General features: G+C 42.1%; 1 protein-coding gene across 3 annotated transcripts in view; it reads right to left on the bottom strand.

Moving 5' to 3' along the window:
- SPSB4 (splA/ryanodine receptor domain and SOCS box containing 4) overlaps window positions 1-17,942 on the bottom strand; it is a 182,852-nt gene that overhangs the window by 44,534 nt on the left and 120,376 nt on the right. For 2 of the 3 annotated variants that reach the window (XM_081192743.1, XM_081192742.1), the window contains exon 2: window positions 801-1,661. In XM_081192743.1, the coding sequence (XP_081048869.1) occupies window positions 801-1,494 (694 nt within the window). In that variant the 5' untranslated portion in view covers window positions 1,495-1,661. Of the gene's footprint in view, window positions 1-800; window positions 1,662-6,426; window positions 6,485-17,942 lie in introns of those variants that run through there. The other variant, XM_081192744.1, reaches the window with a different exon arrangement.

Raw genomic sequence — 17,942 nt, 5'->3', positions numbered from 1 at the left:
TGGGGGGTGCAAGGGGGCCGGCCGCACCGGGCGCAACACCTGGGGGTTAGGGTTAGGGGGCGCAAATCCATGGGTTAGGGGGCGCAAATCCACGGGTTAGGGGGCGCAAATTACTTGCCTTGCCCCGGGTGCTGACAACCCACGCTACGCCACTGGTCACAACCCATCTATCTTCAACTGTACTCCAGAGCTATAAATGCAAAATCTTTGCTCCTGCCTAGTGAATGGGAAAGCTGCTTCTATATAACACAAAGTGTTTTTACAGAGATCTCAAAAACTGGACAGATCAGAACCCAGTTTTCAAGCCTGACTTTGAAGAATATAGTTTTGCAAGGCATTCCATCATCAATTCAACAAGAACCCAGTCTGCAAACATTAAAAAAACTGATACTCTATAATTAAAACTTCCACTGCTAATCTACATTTTTGCATACTTCTAAAAAAGAAGCTTAAAACCGCAAAAGCATAAAATAATACTCACACATTAATTCCACAGAGTTTCTAGCCTGAAAAAAAATGTTGGGGAAGGAGAACAGAACTGCGGCAACATGGGGTAGGTGCTACAGTCATTTTAGATGTTTGTGAGCCCAGCACACTCATCTTACTACAGCTGCAAATTACAGATATCAGCAGCACCATCACCCAGATGACCTTATTTCACCAGAAGGTTACAGGACAGGCAGGTGCAACTTCTCCCCGACTGCACATTTAGTATGGAAGAAAACTGTTAAGCTGGCAAAGATAGAAACACGTTTAAGGTGTTTGGGGAAAATAAATCAGAAGTGTGGTGGAACACTTACGATCAAGTCCGTTGATGTATCTCATTGTGATTTCACAGTGCCCCCATACCGCACTGACTATAGGATAGAGTTTTTTCCCTTTTAGTCCCCTGAAGGCCACTCCGAGGTACTGTCCATCCACAATGAAGCTAAGTGTCCCTTCATCCATATCCAAAACCACCAGTAAGGAATCTGGGAGTACAAAAGACTCGTCTGGTTCCAAAAATACGGGATATGTCACCCCAGGCTGATTTTTGCAGTTGTGATAAAGTTTGTTGCGCCCAAGGTCCCAGCCCCATGACTCATTATTGCTACCAACCAACGACGTATATCCTACAGAATGCAAAGGCGCTTCTGCCGTTGACACTCCAACCACAGCGTGTGTTCCTCGCTGCCTGGCGGGCCAGTGGATCTGCCAAACATGTAGGCCCCTCGTATACCCAACTTTGCCTCGGATGCAGTCTGTGCTTTGGGCTACCGGATGTCTGTGAAACGTCAGTTTGTCATCTTCCTTCACAAATATATTTAAGGATCGGTCTTCATTGTTCCAAGCGTGCTTGTACTGGACCTCCAAATGGGCCGGGGGCATATCCAGCAACATATCCAATCTCGCAGGCTTGCAGAAATCTGGACCCCTCAGTTCTCTTTTGACAGGTCTGTAAGGGGGTTCCCGGACATCGACAGACTTTATGCTCCCTGAGATTTTTTGGCCCATTGCTTGGCTGCAGATTGCTTGGCTGCAGGGAACGAAGGGTGGATCTGGTCCCAGTGTTAACTCATGAAAACACTTTCAAGCTGAGCCAGTGGACTCTGTGCATGTAGACTGGATTTACTCTTGCCTTCTGGACCCGTCTAGAGCCAATGTTTTCTGAGAATACACTCCTAGGGGGGAGAAAAAGTAGAGTCTTTAGTTAAAAAGCAGTCAACTTATAACCCACATATGTATTCTTAAAAATTTTCTATGATTGGAAAGTTATTTTAAAATGAAGAACTGACAATTCTTGGCTTCATGGGCTTTGTACAACAGCGGCCACTAGCCAGACTGTCAGCAGGATATATTGAGCCTGCAGTGTTCCAAATACAGACAGCAATTTCCGTCTTTTCATAATAGACACAGACATTCCACACCTTTTGCCCTTCCACCCATATAGTCTAGTCAGTGCTGTCACATTGTACAAGAGCTTTTCTCTTCATTATCAGGTATGCATGAGACCATCCATTTTCACTTGTGCTTCTTTATATTGCTTCAAAAATAAATTCTTTCGGCAAGCTTTTTACCTCTAGCATTTCTCTTTTCTAAAGCTGCCTTTCTAATCCGAATACCTTGTAAAGGAACCCAGACTAGCATAGCTGAAAGGTATCCCTGGATGATAGCAAACAGCTGTGAAACTTGATACTTCACCTTTTAAAAAAAAGCCATGCCCCTTAAATAAATATATACGGCAAAACTTGTTTTACGATTTGTGATGGGCTTCTGAAAAGGAAGCTGGAGAGATTTAACAAATGCTTATGGTTCTGAAACGTCTTTTGACCAGCCCATCCTGTGGATTGTTTGGTTTGAAAATACAAATGGAGGTGTTAAGTGGTGCTGCTACTATGTTGAAAAGCCTGCGCAGGATACTGCCTGCAAATGTATTTATTTAGGCTACATACCATGCCAAAAATCCATGGGTCTTTGACATGAGGTATTTCCCATCCAACATGCTTTTCGATGGTGCATTACATTAACCATCTTGCTGAAAAAGAGACACTGAATATTCACTTTTATTTGTGCTAGGGAGCCACAATAAGCCACAAGTTGTGTGCTAAGACAGCTCTGTGTGTGTGTTTAAGGACACCCTCTCAAAAGGTTGCAACGTCCACACAGCTCAAAAGAAAGCTACATGTCTTAAGTTTCCAGACTTCAAGTGATGCATATTCACACAATTCTGAATGCCCACAGCCCCACCTGAGTCCCCTGATATTGATGGTACATACCTCTAAACCAGTGTTTCCCAACCGGTGTTCCGCGGCACACTAGTGTGCCGTGAGACATCGGCTGGTGTGCCGTGGGAGGAAGGCGGGCGAGTCGGGCGGTGAGAGGCGGCGGCGGCGAGGATCCGCGTCGAGCCGGGGGCGGCTCCGCGGTGGTGGTGCCGAGCGGCGGGGCAGCGCGCGCAAAAGGGAGGAGCGCGAGACAGCGGAGGAGGAGGAGGCCGGCATGTCCGGGCAGCAGCAACAACAACAGCAGCAGCAACTCCCGCCGCCGCCCCCTCCTCCGCCCGCTATCGCCGCCACCACCACAACAGCCGCCGCCGCCTCAGCTGCCCTCGCTCTGCTGCCTCCTCCCACCCCGGCAAGGGGGAGGGAAAAAACTTTCACTTTTGTGCGTCCCTCCCGGCGTGACGCTGCGCGCTGACGTCACGGGGCGGGGCTTTAATGGTGGTGTGCCGCGAGATTTTTTTCCGGCTAACAGGTGTGCCGTTGCCCAAAAACGTTTGGGAAACACTGCTCTAAACTGCTCTTGTGTCTCTTTCTCCTATAAGCCACTATGTGTCTAAGAGTGAATGATCTTTTTTTAAGCAGTTCTTTCTTTCAAAGCTTTTCATGGTGGAGAAAACACATCTTTGGGCCACAGAAAGTGGCAGTGTTCTCAGCACGTTTCCTAACCTATTCTCTAGTGCTCACACTGCAAAAACAATCTGCTCCAGGACTCTAGACAATGAAAGTGAAGGTAAGGCTAGAGAATCCTCGCACCTAGAAATGCCTTCACACATGAACACACAATGAGGTTAGTAGATACAGAATTCCATGCAAATCGTCATACCGCCTATAGTCCCTGGAGGAGAACAACTGGCATAGCAGATTATAGCTTCTTAACAAGATTGCCAATATGCGATGCTGATGCAAGGATACAAACAGTTAACCCTGCCACACACACAAAGCCTTGCACATTTATGATTCTCCTCCTATTATGGGTGAGAGGCAAAGAGGCTATGTGATTCCTCCAAGTTCGTTTCAATGGCATGACCTCAAACAAATACAAATTCTTCCCAATAAACTGACGCGGGAATGGAAGAGAGTATGCCCAGAAATCAATATTCAGTTTTCTTCCATTGTGGGATGCAATTCATAGTACCAAAGGTAAGCCAAAGGGCAAGCCTGCCTGACTAACAGCATTGTGATCAGCTCCCTTCCTGACCTTTTGCAATACAGAATGCAAATTTTTTTTCGATGTACACAGTAAGGAATATTTACACATGGTGCATGTTAAACAATCTCCTCCTGATTCACTTGCAGATTGCAAAAGCACACTTTAAAAGTTATCCTATATTACATGCCAAGTTCATGCCTTTACTGGTTGTTGTTTTTAAGCCATGGTAATTTTGCTCAAGACACATCCAAATTCCCATTCCTCTGCCAAAACATTTTATGTTTCTGGTTAACTTTTGGCATTTACAGAAGCCGTGTACTACTGGCCACCTCACATAAACTGAACACAGTGGCAAATGAACAGGGCACGAACACTCTGGTTAGCTCTGCTGAAAGAAACTGATTCATTGCAGAAGCCTGTGCATGTTTACTCAGAAGTCAGCCTCTCTGTGATCAACAAGATGAACTGCTGGGTAATCACATATAGGACTGCAGCCTTACTCTTTTGAGGGGGAAAACCCCATTAACTCCTGTAAGAGGCAGAAATATTTCTGTAATGGTTTCACAAGCATCCCCCACATAGCTGGGAAATGGTCAGATTAAAAGCACGGCATGCACCCAGCAGTGAGCAAGCCAAAGCCAAGCCGGAAAAAGAGTGTCAGTTTCACTTTCCAGCACTCTCAGTGGAGCTGCCAAGACATTAAAGAATGTTATTCTCAGCACTAACAGTTAAATTGAAATCTTACCCGAAAAATTAAAATGGGGAGATGCTATTTCACCGTTAAAAAAAAATGCAGCCTGATACTGGGACAAGATAAGCATGTCAGACTTCCTGCAACACACGCTACTGAAAACATCCGGAAAACATTTGCAGATCTAGTTATGATCATTTCTAAACATCGAATTAGATACACTCTTTGATTTGCAGCAAATAAAACCATACAGAGATATTGAATGGATAGCAGAATGATTCCATATAGAGATACCAGGGGTTTGGACGTGTTATGTTTTTCTTACTATTTTTACTTGCCCAGGCTTCTGGTTTTCCTTTTTCAATGAAACAAACAACACCCTCCCTGTTTATACACATGAATCCCTCACTACTACAGTATTGTAAATAACTGTTTTAGAGAAGAGCTGATGTTTCGACCCACTCGCCCAATATGCCCACAACTCTTACCCAGCCTGGTCCCACCAGTGCTCTCCAGATGTTTTGGAGTATAATCCCACAACCAGAGCACCGAACGGTCACAAATGATGGGAGCTGTAAGTCCAAAACTTCTGGAGGACCCCTTGCATAAAAGCCTTCCTACGAAAAGAGAACCTCACAGTGGAATCTCTTGCTCAGGGTGGACCTAAGCATACACAGAATCACAGAACTGTAGGAGTTGGAAGGGACCACAAGGCCATCAAGTTCAACGCCCTGAAATGCATGAACCTTTTGCCCAATGGGGCAGGTAAAGGAGGTAAAGAAGCCCTGGATGGCTAAGTCCTGTCAAAGGTGACTATGGCGTTGTGACACTCATCTCACTTTCAGGCCGAGGGAGCTGGCATTTGTCTACAGACAGCTTTCTGGGTCATGTGGCCAGCAGGACTAAACTGCTTCTGGCACAATGGGACACCATGACAGAAACCAGAGCGCATGGAAACGCTGTTTACCTTCCCACCACAGCGGTACCTATTTATCTACTTGCACTGGTGTACTTTTGAACTGCTAGGTTGGCAGGAGCTGGGACAGAGCAACAGGAGCTCACCCTGTCGCGGGGATTCGAACTGCCAACCTTCTGATTGGCAAGCCCAAGAGGCTCCGTGGTTTAGACCACAGCGCCACCCGTGTCCTTTTTGCCCAATGGGGCACTCAGAGCCATGACCCTGAGATTAAAGAGCCTTATGCTCTACTAACTGAGCTATCCCAGCTATCTAACATGGCAAAGGGAAACTCTTCCTTGACCCAAGAAGGACCCCTTTTATCATTCCTTACTCAACCCTGCATCCTCTGACCACCACCCCTCCCAAAGCCTATCAACTTGATACTTCTGTAGAAAATCCCCCCCACCTGGGCACACCTTCTGTAGGCTACATACATATGCCAATTCAGGGGCAGCTCTCATTGTTCATACAAGTGACATTATTTGTGCAAACCAATTTTCACACAATTTCTATCTTTCAGGTCTTCTTAAAGGCAGTAGCGGACATGGTATCCTTCCCATTCTACACATTCAGATAGAGAAGAAGAGAGGCGATGAATTAAAGGCAGTCAAAAGGGTGGGAGGCGGGGAAGAGTTCAAACAAGAATGGATGTGCCATGCAGAGAATTCAGCAGGGCAGTACTACCGAAGCCACCAGAGCACAATTCATCTCTGCCAACACACTTTATTCCTCTCCGACACAGAACTGTCACGTTGCAGGACTGTGGCTGCTTTTAGAAGCGATGGCTTTTAGTCTGGGATGAGTCACTTCTGAATGTTAAGAGTAAAAATGCAAGGGGCCCTTCTCTTTAAAGAAAACAATGAACCTTCGGTCTGGTCAAACTGCACCGGTGACAGCCTCTGATGATGACTTTGAAGCAGCAACAGGCTGGTATGAGGGAGGAATTTCTTCAGGTATGCTTCTGGGAAGGCATGCCTCTTTCAAATCCCTTTGGGAAGTCACAAGGAGAACATGAGGACCACAGTTCTCTCTTATTGTTGCTTCCCCAATGACCGGCATTCAAAGGCAATTAGTAGCCACTGATAGCTTTACCTTCCATAAATTTGTCTAAAGCTCTCTTTCAAACCATCCAAGATGATGATCATCCGCTTGTGCCAGCAAATTCCATAAGTTAACTATGTGCTGTATGAAAAACTGCTTCCTTTTGTTTGTCCTGAATCGCTGCCAGTCAGCTTCATGCGGATGACCTTGAGTCCAAGTGTTATAAGGGTGTGTGTGTGAAACCTTTCTCGTCACTATCTCCTCATAAGCAGATACCCCCACCAACCCCCAAAACAGAACTAATACTATTGCACCTCACACCATTTCGAAATTATGTGCAATGCTAAAGCGAAACAAAAAATCTGTACAACTCAAAACAGTGGGGAAAGGAACCACAAAGGGCTGGGGGATACACAAGACACAGCACACCAGTAATATAAACTACCAGAAATATTTCAGGAACTGACATTATTACTGAGACATCTGGAATGTTAATTTAAGTCAGGTGTAACTAATCTGCTCCGAGAACAGGCCCAGAAAAAAGGTCACAACCTTGCCTTGTAAAGACAAATAAGTTTTTTCTTAGAAAGCAAATGCCGTAGCATCCAAACACTCGATTGAACCGTCAGACATATGGAGATGGCCTGAAGGGATCGTATGTATAAATATGGAATAATGATACATGAAAAGTATAATTATGAGCATTGCAAAATTATCACCTCAACCGTATGACCTCTCAACAAACTAATGATTCCTCAATGCTCCATATCCACATTTGGCAGCAGACTAGGGACCCGTTTGGCAACAGGTTAGGATGCAGAAGAAGCCCGTTTAATTGTATAATCATGGTTTGGTTACAGCCGGGTTAAAACTCTTGTTGCTACAGGCTACCCTTTTCTAAATTCCTGTTGCCCAACAGTATACTAGCATTACCGTGTTTTTCTACACAAATGGAAGCTCCCAGATCCCTGTCACAATGACCTTTAAATTTGTTCATCTTATTGTAAAAGTTTCATATTAAAGCAAAAAAACTTAACTAACAGCCCTTTAGTTTCCACATTTGTTAGTACCTCTTCCAGTTTTGTTTTCTTCAGTTGTAAGTTTCCCAACCATGTATGTTGGACCGAGTGCTTTTGGTAAAATACTCTTCAAATATTGCATTGACAGATATTGAAAACACTGAGGTCTCTCCTCCAATTATTAACTCTATTCTGTGTCTAGACAATGCTTGCTCATTTATAATAAAGGGGCTGAATCCGTCCACTTTATTTATTTCCCAGTTTTGAAAAATATGAGTATACTCTTCTATACTGTCTTGTTATGATATTAAAAATGGAAGTTTGTGTACTTGCAAGGTCTAGAATCATAGTTCTGTTTTCCTATAATGTTACCTACGTATTTTGGAGAAGAGCAACTAGCCCCTATCTCCTGAAAAGGAAAGCTAAAAGTCTGACTCAGTTATCCTCAATAATATTTTGCCATGTACAGTGGCAGAGGATACTGTTGTAAATAAAAATATGCCCTTTTCCCTTATGGGGTATCCAAGAGCCCATATAGAGTCCTTACATAGGTTCCCTATTGGTAGGAGAAAATAACAGAGGCCAACCAGAGAATATTGAGAAGCAAAGCAGCTAGTAAGCCTGATCTTTATTGATCTGTTGCAACAGGGTACCCCCCTCACACGCAGGAGAGGAAGAGGACCCAGAACAATGGCCTGCAAGGCCTTATAAAGACTTTTGAAATTCCCCTTCTCTAGATCAGGACCACCCCCAGAAACATTATGCATACATCACAGAAGGGGTGTAACCTAAGACCACCCCTCAGATACATCCCACCTACATCACAGAAATTTAAATGTTGTTTTTCTCTTCTCCTTGTTTATCTCCTGTCTAGCAGGTTACTTGATTGGATTTTCTGGGGAGCCTGGCCATTCTTTTGTAATGCTAAAATACTTATTTCCTGGGCCAGGTCACAGGCTCACACCTTATTCAAACACAGATTAAAGGAAGAGACAATGGGGAGGCTTTTCCATTTTTAACCTTGCAGAGAAAGGATTTGGTCAGTTTAGGAATCAAAATGGTTCCACGTTGGCCTTCCTGTACTGATCCATGTATGTGGAGTTATGAACATTACTATATATCTAAAACCATAAAATTCCTATCACAATTTCCCCCCTTTGGGGCTAGAATTTTTCTTAAAAATTTTTGCCCCACAAATAATAACATCGTATGTTGTAAATGGATGTCTTTGTATGAATATATCATAACACATGTTGCGTTTTGCTACTAAATTACCTGTGGCATTCTAACACTTTGGGAGAGACCATTTACTCAATAGTGTTCTATGCTTTACACCTAGCAGGAAGGTAAGGTCCACTAATGACTGAAAAGTGCAGTTTGCTTCCCCCCCGCCATTTTTGTGTTCTCAGGTGTCAAGGTAGCTCTTCTGTGGTCTCACACTGACATAGTGCTACAGCAACACATCTTGTCTGTTGAATCCCCTCAGGGCTTTCATTTAACCATGTCGCCTGGCATTCACCATAGCTGGCACAGGTTTTGGGCATCTCGTGAGGGAGAGGTCTTCGCCTTGGCCTTTAGCTATGGGATTTTATTATAGGCTGTGGTCTTGGGCTCATGAGAAGTTGCTCACTTGCACTTAAAGGACCAAAAAGCTAATTGCAGCCTGGATACACTTGCCCAATTCAAACTGAGTCCAATTTGAATTTATCTTGCCCCATGGTTCTCAAGTCTTCAAACCAATCTGTTAAAAGAAAACCATTCTTAACAAGGGCAGTTGTCCAAATAAGTCAATTTAAGTCTATAAGGAATCATTCCTGCTAAACCAAAGCATATCCACCTTCATGTACCTGGTGTTTTATGGATCCAGAAGTTTGTCATTGGCAAAAAGAGGTTTAACACATATTAAAATGGATAGGGAAAGTTGGCAGAGTGTCAGGTGGGACAATGAAATGTGGTTATCTAAACATTGGACTACACAATAGTGTGAGCTATTAGAAAGTATAAAATGCATGAGAATTCTCCATTGGTGTGTAAGCAATAAGACATTAAATATAAAAACAGTTACGCACAATAAATTGCCCCCCTTTGTGGAATTCACACTGTCAGACACATTTCAACATTCTTACATAATAACACATAATACAAAACAAAATAATTAAATATCTGTTGCATATCTTGACACAATTGTGATCTTTTACGTATGTATCTTTTGAATCCTGGAGCAGAGGCTTGAGGTTCAAGTGAAAAAATGTCCTTGCAATTCAACTCCTCCCCCCTTTGTCAGTTCAACCCCTCCCCCCTCAGTCTATAGCCTTTGAAAGAGATAACTGTGGGCACTTTGAAAACTCTGGTGTTGCAGGTCTTGTGAGTTGAGGGGTTGTTGCTGCTTTTCATCATTGCACATCTGTAGAAGTGATATCCTGTAAGGGGTCAGGGTTTTGGGGAGACTTAAACACAGTTAGACAAGGAAGGGGGAAAAGGCAAAAGGGATGTCCTTGAGTTTTCCGTGGGAAGCTGCAGATAATAAAAAATCTTAGCACATTAAGCATTTTATTTATTTCAATATTATTATCACATTTCCACATAATTACTGTTATTATCTGCTAAGTTTGTTTGCTTTCCTTCACTTAATTTTTGTTGTTGTTGTTCTTTTCATATTAAAAAATAAAAAATTACTCCACATGTATAGAAAGAGAACTGTAAAAATACAAAGGTTAAAAAATAAAAAGAAAGCAAAAAATTAATTACCAGTTAGATGAAAATGGACTTGACACAAAGACATCAGATTCAGAAAATAACTATTATTAAATAGTACAAAGATATTATCAAAACCACACAGATTACTACTGGACTGGGGGGAAAAAGGGAAAACAATGGGGAAAACTTAAAATTCACCATGTGCTATCCAATAAAAGAACTTCATGAAACTGACTTTCAACATGTGATGAACATGTCCCCAAAGTAAAACACACACACACAAATGACCTATGAGGAACCAAAAATAAATAAATGCTAAGACACACAATTAATAAGTAACCTGAAGTAATCTGTTTTGGCATTCTAACATCCCAAATGAAAATAAAAGTGTTTCTTGATGTGACATCAGCTGTAATGTTAATAGCGGAATACTGGGAAATGAGTTAATACCAATAAAAATGAATGGCAATTTTAAAGTTGTGCAGGTACCTTGCACTAGCCAAAGTGACAGAATTAGTAAGAAATGCTCAGGCCAAAGGTAAACAAGTACCATTCCACAAACAATGTTTGGTTGTGCTTCGATTAACTTCATAGACATCATGGAGAAACTGATTAAATAAATGAAAACAGATTATTTGTAACTTTAAAAAAAAAATGTCAAAGGCACAAAGAGATAGAGGTCACTAATACAGCAGGGATTCAGACTTGTTTCACAGAACAGAAAGAAAGTTGCTGTTTGGCTTTTAGGGAAGAAAGACAAAAGAGAAACAAATGCAATTACTTTTTATAGAGTATTTAAATCACTGTTTGCATCCCCTCATTATCATTTGTGCTGTGGGAGAAAAGAAAGGACACTCTGTTAAAAGGGAAAATTATTTCATGTGAGAGGTCTGTCAGGAAGTGCTGTTCCTAAAATGCATAGGCATATACACACACACACACCAAAAAAACAAAACAAAAAAACAAAAACTTATAAAATTTAAATTCCATTGGGAGGCGAACCTTTTGTTAGCAAGACATTAAGGGTGATTTCTCTCAATGGTTCCAAATTTTACATAAGGAAATTTGTATAGGTTTCAGGCTCTCCAAACCTTCTCTCTCCCCCCTCCTTTCTCTCTCTCTCTCTTTTGTAAGCTGATCTAGCCTCTGTGCATGTGCAGAGTTCATGCCTCAGCAAACCTTTTATACAATTGAAAATGTTGCATCTTTTGGCTCAATTAGAATAAGGAAGGGAAAGGTAAGGAGTAGATTTTAAAAATAGGGTTAGATTTTAAAACAAAAAAGAGAAACTCAGCAATTCAAGTATTCACCATTCAGCCCAAGCAAACTGAGACTGCTTCCTTTATGTACAGGAAAGGGCTATCATTATTGGTCATTTTATCTGGTCATTCGCGGAACAATCAACCGCTCTCTTATTTATGAGTAAAAATGGCCAGGTAAGGAGTGGTTTTTTAAAATAGGGTTAGATTTTAAAACAAAAAAGAGAAACTCAGCAATTCAAGTATTCACCATTCAGCCCAAGCTTCCTTTATGTACAGGAAAGGGCTAATATCCCTCTGGCCATTCGCGGAACAATCAACCGCTCTCTTATTTATGAGTAAAAATGGCCAGAGCGTTAGAATTCATAGGATTTTTTAACATTCTCAGTCATTTCAGCCTTACCATTTGCAGACAAAAAATTATTATTATTATTATTAATATTATTATTTTCTGCGCCTTAATTTACAGGAATGGCCAAGGCTAATTGTACTTGATTATTCATTTGTATGTGCTTAAACTTTGAATTGACTTTTAAGTTTGATTAAAAAAAAATAGTAGACAAAATGATAAATACTGTAATCACTCAAATGCTTGATATTACCAGTTGTGCTTCAAAACATCATGGCTTTTACCTCTCACCTTTTAAAACTAAAAAGCAAAGCTAGGCTGAATTTCAACTCCATTACCACACCAGAATTTAAGAATTACCCTCCAATGCTTGCAGACACATGGTCTTCCACACAGCCACAAATTGGGAGAGTTGAAAGGGACCCTGGGGTCATCTAGTCCAACCCTAAAATACAGGGTTCATAGCAAGATTTGTACTACCAGAAACACACACATTCACCTCTCACCTTTAAAAACAAAGAGCAATCTGGGCTGGATTTCAACTCATCAGCCACAAATTGGGAAAGTTGAAAGGGACCTGGGGTCATCTAGTCCAACCCTAAAATACAGGGTTCATAGCAAGATTTGTACTACCAGAAACACACACATACTTATGTACACAGACACAACTGGGGAAGAGATCACAAGCCATGCGCCTATCACAAACCATGCGCCTATCATGTACTAAGGAAAAAGAAAATAAAAGTACCCAACCCTTTTAGCAGATCTTGAAGCTAGTTTGAGTGAGAGTTTACTTCCTTAGACTAAAGAGTGCAAATTCCTATAGAAATTATCTTTAAAAGAAGATTGAAGTTAACATTTTTCCTAAGATAGGGAGAGGATCTTTTATAAAGCAAAGTTTAAACAGCCATAGATTTGATTTAAAAGGAATACAAGAGTGAACAATTTTTCCTGAACTTGCAGAGGAATAGTAAGCCTAATTTATGCCCCCCCCCTTTGCAGTTTCCTTTAAAAGAAGCTTACTCGGGAGTAAATTTACCTGGCACAGAATAAGAAGGAGAAGGGGAAAAAACCCTGAAAGAGACAGAATGAAACAAGGGGGGGCATTTTCTAAGAAAAGAGGCCAGGACGTCTTATAGAGACTGATACCAGGAGCCTTACAATAACTCTTCTGTCCAACCAGATCAAAGTTAAAACTGGACTCAGATATTTTTCTTAGAAGGAACACCATACTTTCATAGGCATATGCTTAATGAAATACATACACTGCATTTTAGCTTGAGAGAGCAGTTGGCTCAACTAGGCTTTTGCAGCAGAAACATTAGGTTAACTTAGACTGGAACACAGGTGTACTTGCAAACTCAAAAGTTACAACAAAACATTTACCATTAGACTTAAATCGCCCTCCTCACTTAAACTAGAGGAAGGAGGTGGGGTAATTCCCCTTTCAGAACACAAGTAGCACGTATACAGGATTTTACCACTTGGGAGGAAAACTCTTTTAGAGCCTCTCTCAAATAACAAACATTTGCACACTCCATTCTCCATTTTGTCTTGCTTTAAGATTGATAAGGCTCAACATGGCTTCCTTAGATTTAGAATTTGGAGCAAGCTTGCATTTTTATTTTAGATGGCACATTTAAGATAAGCAGCTGCTGGATGTTACCTAAGTACAATTTAAACACAGGAAAAACGTTTCTTAAACACAAATTGAAGGGGACTGTCAGAGTCCAGGCAGGAAGTAAGCACCAACTGGGCTTCTTTCCCATCAGGAGTCTGTGGGTTCATTTCTTTTGATTGAGGTGCACCCATTTTCAATTAAAAGGGTTTTGGACCTGGGCAAAACTCTGAAGGGTCCGGAAAAGGGGAAACCTGGACAAAAAAAAACTTGGGGATACCTGGACAAATCTCCGATGGGAAAAACCTGGGGATCAGAGGGGAAAACTTGGGGAAACCTGGACAAATCTCCGAGGGGAAAACTTGGGGATCCAAGGGAAAAAAACCTGGGGATACCTGGACAAATCTCCGAGGGGAAAAACCTGGGGATCCAAGGGGAAAACTTGGGGATACCTGGACAAATCTCCGAGGGGAAAACTTGGGGATCCAAGGGAAAAAAACCTGGGGATACCTGGACAAATCTCCGAGGGGAAAACTTGGGGATCCAAGGGAAAAAACTTGGGGATACCTGGACAAATCTCCGAGGGGAAAACTTGGGGATCCAAGGGAAAAAACTTGGGGATACCTGGACAAATCTCCGAGGGGAAAAACCTGGGGATCCCTCACTTAATCTCTATTCTACAACTCACAGCAACCTCCCTGCCTTTTACAATCTAACTCAGAGTCCCTACTGAACGCTTGCACACTTGCAATGCCAGATTGAGACTCAGAAATGACAAAGAAGGAAAGGAATCAGGTGCCCTTGCTTTCTCCGCTCACAGGTCATCTCTAACAAAGATCGCCATGGCAGAGGTGCGGCTACACCTGGGAGTTATAGTTTTGGGAATTATAGTTTTCAGTGCAGAAGAAATTGCACAACCTTTCTGGGCAAAACTCCGAAGGAATAGGTTGGCATAAAGAATTAAGTGGAAGAAATCACACACAACCCTTGCCTGGGCATACTCCGAAGGGCTAAGGCTGGTGTTGAGATCGAGGGGACAGAAAGGAGTAGAAGGCAATTTTTTCAAGAGTTAAAGTGAGGAAAGAAGTAAGGATTTGAGAAGTATAGGTTTGCTGTGGTTTGCAGAATCCCACCCCACTACCCATTTTTCCTACTCATACTCACTTCGCAAGCGCTGTCCTGGTGATTCTGGGATCTCTTGACTGGTTGTTTAAGGCCGGCCTGATCAAGCTTTGCTTCCCCTGGTTAGCCCCGCTGAACTCCAAGTTATTGCCAGACCCTGGGACCGATGGAAGACTGGTTATTCCTCCTGGCAAACTGCCTGGTGCGCGCTGGATAACCAGTCCTTCCTCGCCTCCAGAATCCGGGTAACCAAAAGTCCCTTCGTGCGTGGTCGCCATCTGTTGTAAATAAAAATATGCCCTTTTCCCTTATGGGGTATCCAAGAGCCCATATAGAGTCCTTACATAGGTTCCCTATTGGTAGGAGAAAATAACAGAGGCCAACCAGAGAATATTGAGAAGCAAAGCAGCTAGTAAGCCTGATCTTTATTGATCTGTTGCAACAGGGTACCCCCCTCACACGCAGGAGAGGAAGAGGACCCAGAACAATGGCCTGCAAGGCCTTATAAAGACTTTTGAAATTCCCCTTCTCTAGATCAGGACCACCCCCAGAAACATTATGCATACATCACAGAAGGGGTGTAACCTAAGACCACCCCTCAGATACATCCCACCTACATCACAGAAATTTAAATGTTGTTTTTCTCTTCTCCTTGTTTATCTCCTGTCTAGCAGGTTACTTGATTGGATTTTCTGGGGAGCCTGGCCATTCTTTTGTAATGCTAAAATACTTATTTCCTGGGCCAGGTCACAGGCTCACACCTTATTCAAACACAGATTAAAGGAAGAGACAATGGGGAGGCTTTTCCATTTTTAACCTTGCAGAGAAAGGATTTGGTCAGTTTAGGAATCAAAATGGTTCCACGTTGGCCTTCCTGTACTGATCCATGTATGTGGAGTTATGAACATTACTATATATCTAAAACCATAAAATTCCTATCACAATTTAGTTATGGGTTTGTTGTTGTTTTTTAATTACTATTATGTCTTTGGCTTTTTAAAACACTTTTGCACCTCAACTTCCAAGTCTCACACACAAGGGCGTGCAGATTCTGGTAGCTTTTACCCTTTAGTAAAGGCAATACCCTCAGCAAAAATGGAAAGCAGAAACTGGTGAATAATATGCTTTCATTAAAGAGTGATACTCTTAACATTGAAGAGAGCTGCCAATTGTATGAGAGAGATTAAGGGATTGCACATTGTTCCCTGAGGAAGAGGTTTGCTAGTATAATTTGGAGGAAGTGTTATAATTCAGCCAAGCACTCAAAATGAGGTTGATTAGTTTGCCAATGACAAAAGGCAAGAATACACCCCACTGAGACCTGGCATTCTTAACTTTCCAAGTTCTACCATCATCTGTTGATTATGTGACAATAGCTTTCAGCACCACAATGGCTAAAAAAGACTTTGGTGGTAAAGGGGGCTGGGGGAGTAGAGATCTCTTTATGCTATGGGGCAACACTCTTAAGAGAATTTCAATTATAAGAATGTGAATGGAGTCTGAATGGATTCTACACATTAGTTGCTGCTGAGGATTTACAGCTTAGTATCATGTTTCTCTGAAGATTCGTGCTCTTGATTTGTTTCTACTGCAGTCCTGCAAAAAGACTCAAAAACCACAAACATTAAAGACCACAACTAAAAGCCACAGTAGCGCCTTAACACAATCTAACAGAATTTTCTTTGGCAAACTATTTTTTCAGAAGAACAAACTGTACCACTGAAGACAAATTAAGGCTTCTGAAGGTCACAAGATAAGGCATTATCTATCTATCTATCTATCATCTATCTATCCATCCATCCATCTATCATCTCCCACCTGGCCTCTCACTAAACTGAAGGGTGAGACAAAATCATTTACGACCACAATAATCCCGCAGTATAGAGTTATCTGCAATGAATTCAGTGGGACTTACTTCTGAGTAGCCAAGCATAAGAACAGATGTCAAATATTTGGATTTGACTACAAATTTATATGAGTAAATTAATATGAACACTTGAAAGTTGTTAACAATTTATTCAGCAGCTGCCTATTTAGGTAGGCCCCTGGGAGACTGGTAACAGGCTGGTTAGTCCTTAAAGGAAAAGGTACCCCCCTGACCGTTAGGTCCAGTCGTGGACAACTCTGCGGTTGCGGCACTCATCTCGCTTTACTGGCTGAGGGAGCCGGCGTTTGTCCGCAGACAGTTTTTCCAGGTCATGTGGCCAGCATGACTAAGCCGCTTCTGCCGGAAATACCATTTACCTTCCCACTGGAGCAGTACCTATTTATCTACTTGCACTTTGACATGCTTTCGAACTGCTAGGTGGGCAGGAGCAGGGACTGAGCAATGGGAGCTCACCCCGTCGCGGGGATTCAAACCGCCGACCTCCTGATCGACAAGCCCTAGGCTCTGTGGTTTAGACCACAGCACCATTTGCATCCTTAGGCTGGTTCAAATGCAGTGCTAATAATACCACCAGGTTGATCCAAATATATACTGGCCTATTTCTATGTCTCTCTTTTTTTAATGGTGACCCAGGCCATTCGTTGTGTGAGAATATTCCTCACAACTGTGAGTGGAGTGGATAGAATTCCACAGGATATGCGTGAAACAGTCAAGATCCAGTGATTCACAGGCATGCACCTCCAGATGATGGATATGTGAGGCACCATTTAGGTCCCCAGGCATCTTCACTTGGTTGCACTTGGCCAATAGCCTGGTGTAAAATGTGCCTGGCACCTGGGTAATTTTGAACACTGGTTATGGAACAACTTGCCCCATGATTGGACCATTCCACCATTTCAGTCTGTTATTAATGACCGTTTGAAGGGTTATTGTGAAGAGGAAGGCAGAGACCAGACAATCTGCCTTGCATTATTTGGGGAAAGCATGCAATACAAATATTAAGATTCTATTTCTCCGCAAAAGTTCATATGCAATTTATGTGGCCAAAATTTTACTTGCTTCTATAGAACTCCTACAAAGTTCCTAGACAAGGTTTGATAGATAACAGAGTACACTAATAATACATTGAATAAGACATGAACATTTTTAAATAGCTGCTGGAGAAGCCAAGCGTGTCTTGTAATATGAAGTGCCACCACATATTTAAAACCTCTGTAATTTAAAACAGAACATTTGGAAGTGATGCACATAAAACTTTCTATTTCATACAGAGCAGCTTTATTTCATTAAAAAGGTGCAAGTGTCTGTGTGGAAATGTGGAAAGTTTAAGCACAGGGGATATCTATTAGCATTAGAAAGTTAATTGATTTAGCCACAGGCCACAACAA

The sequence above is a fragment of the Podarcis bocagei genome (assembly GCF_964188305.1).
Source record: "Podarcis bocagei genome assembly, chromosome: 4".
Classification (NCBI taxonomy): Eukaryota; Metazoa; Chordata; class Lepidosauria; order Squamata; family Lacertidae; genus Podarcis; species Podarcis bocagei.
Note: the sequence above shows the minus strand (reverse complement) of the source record. Positions and strands in the feature narration are given on the sequence as shown.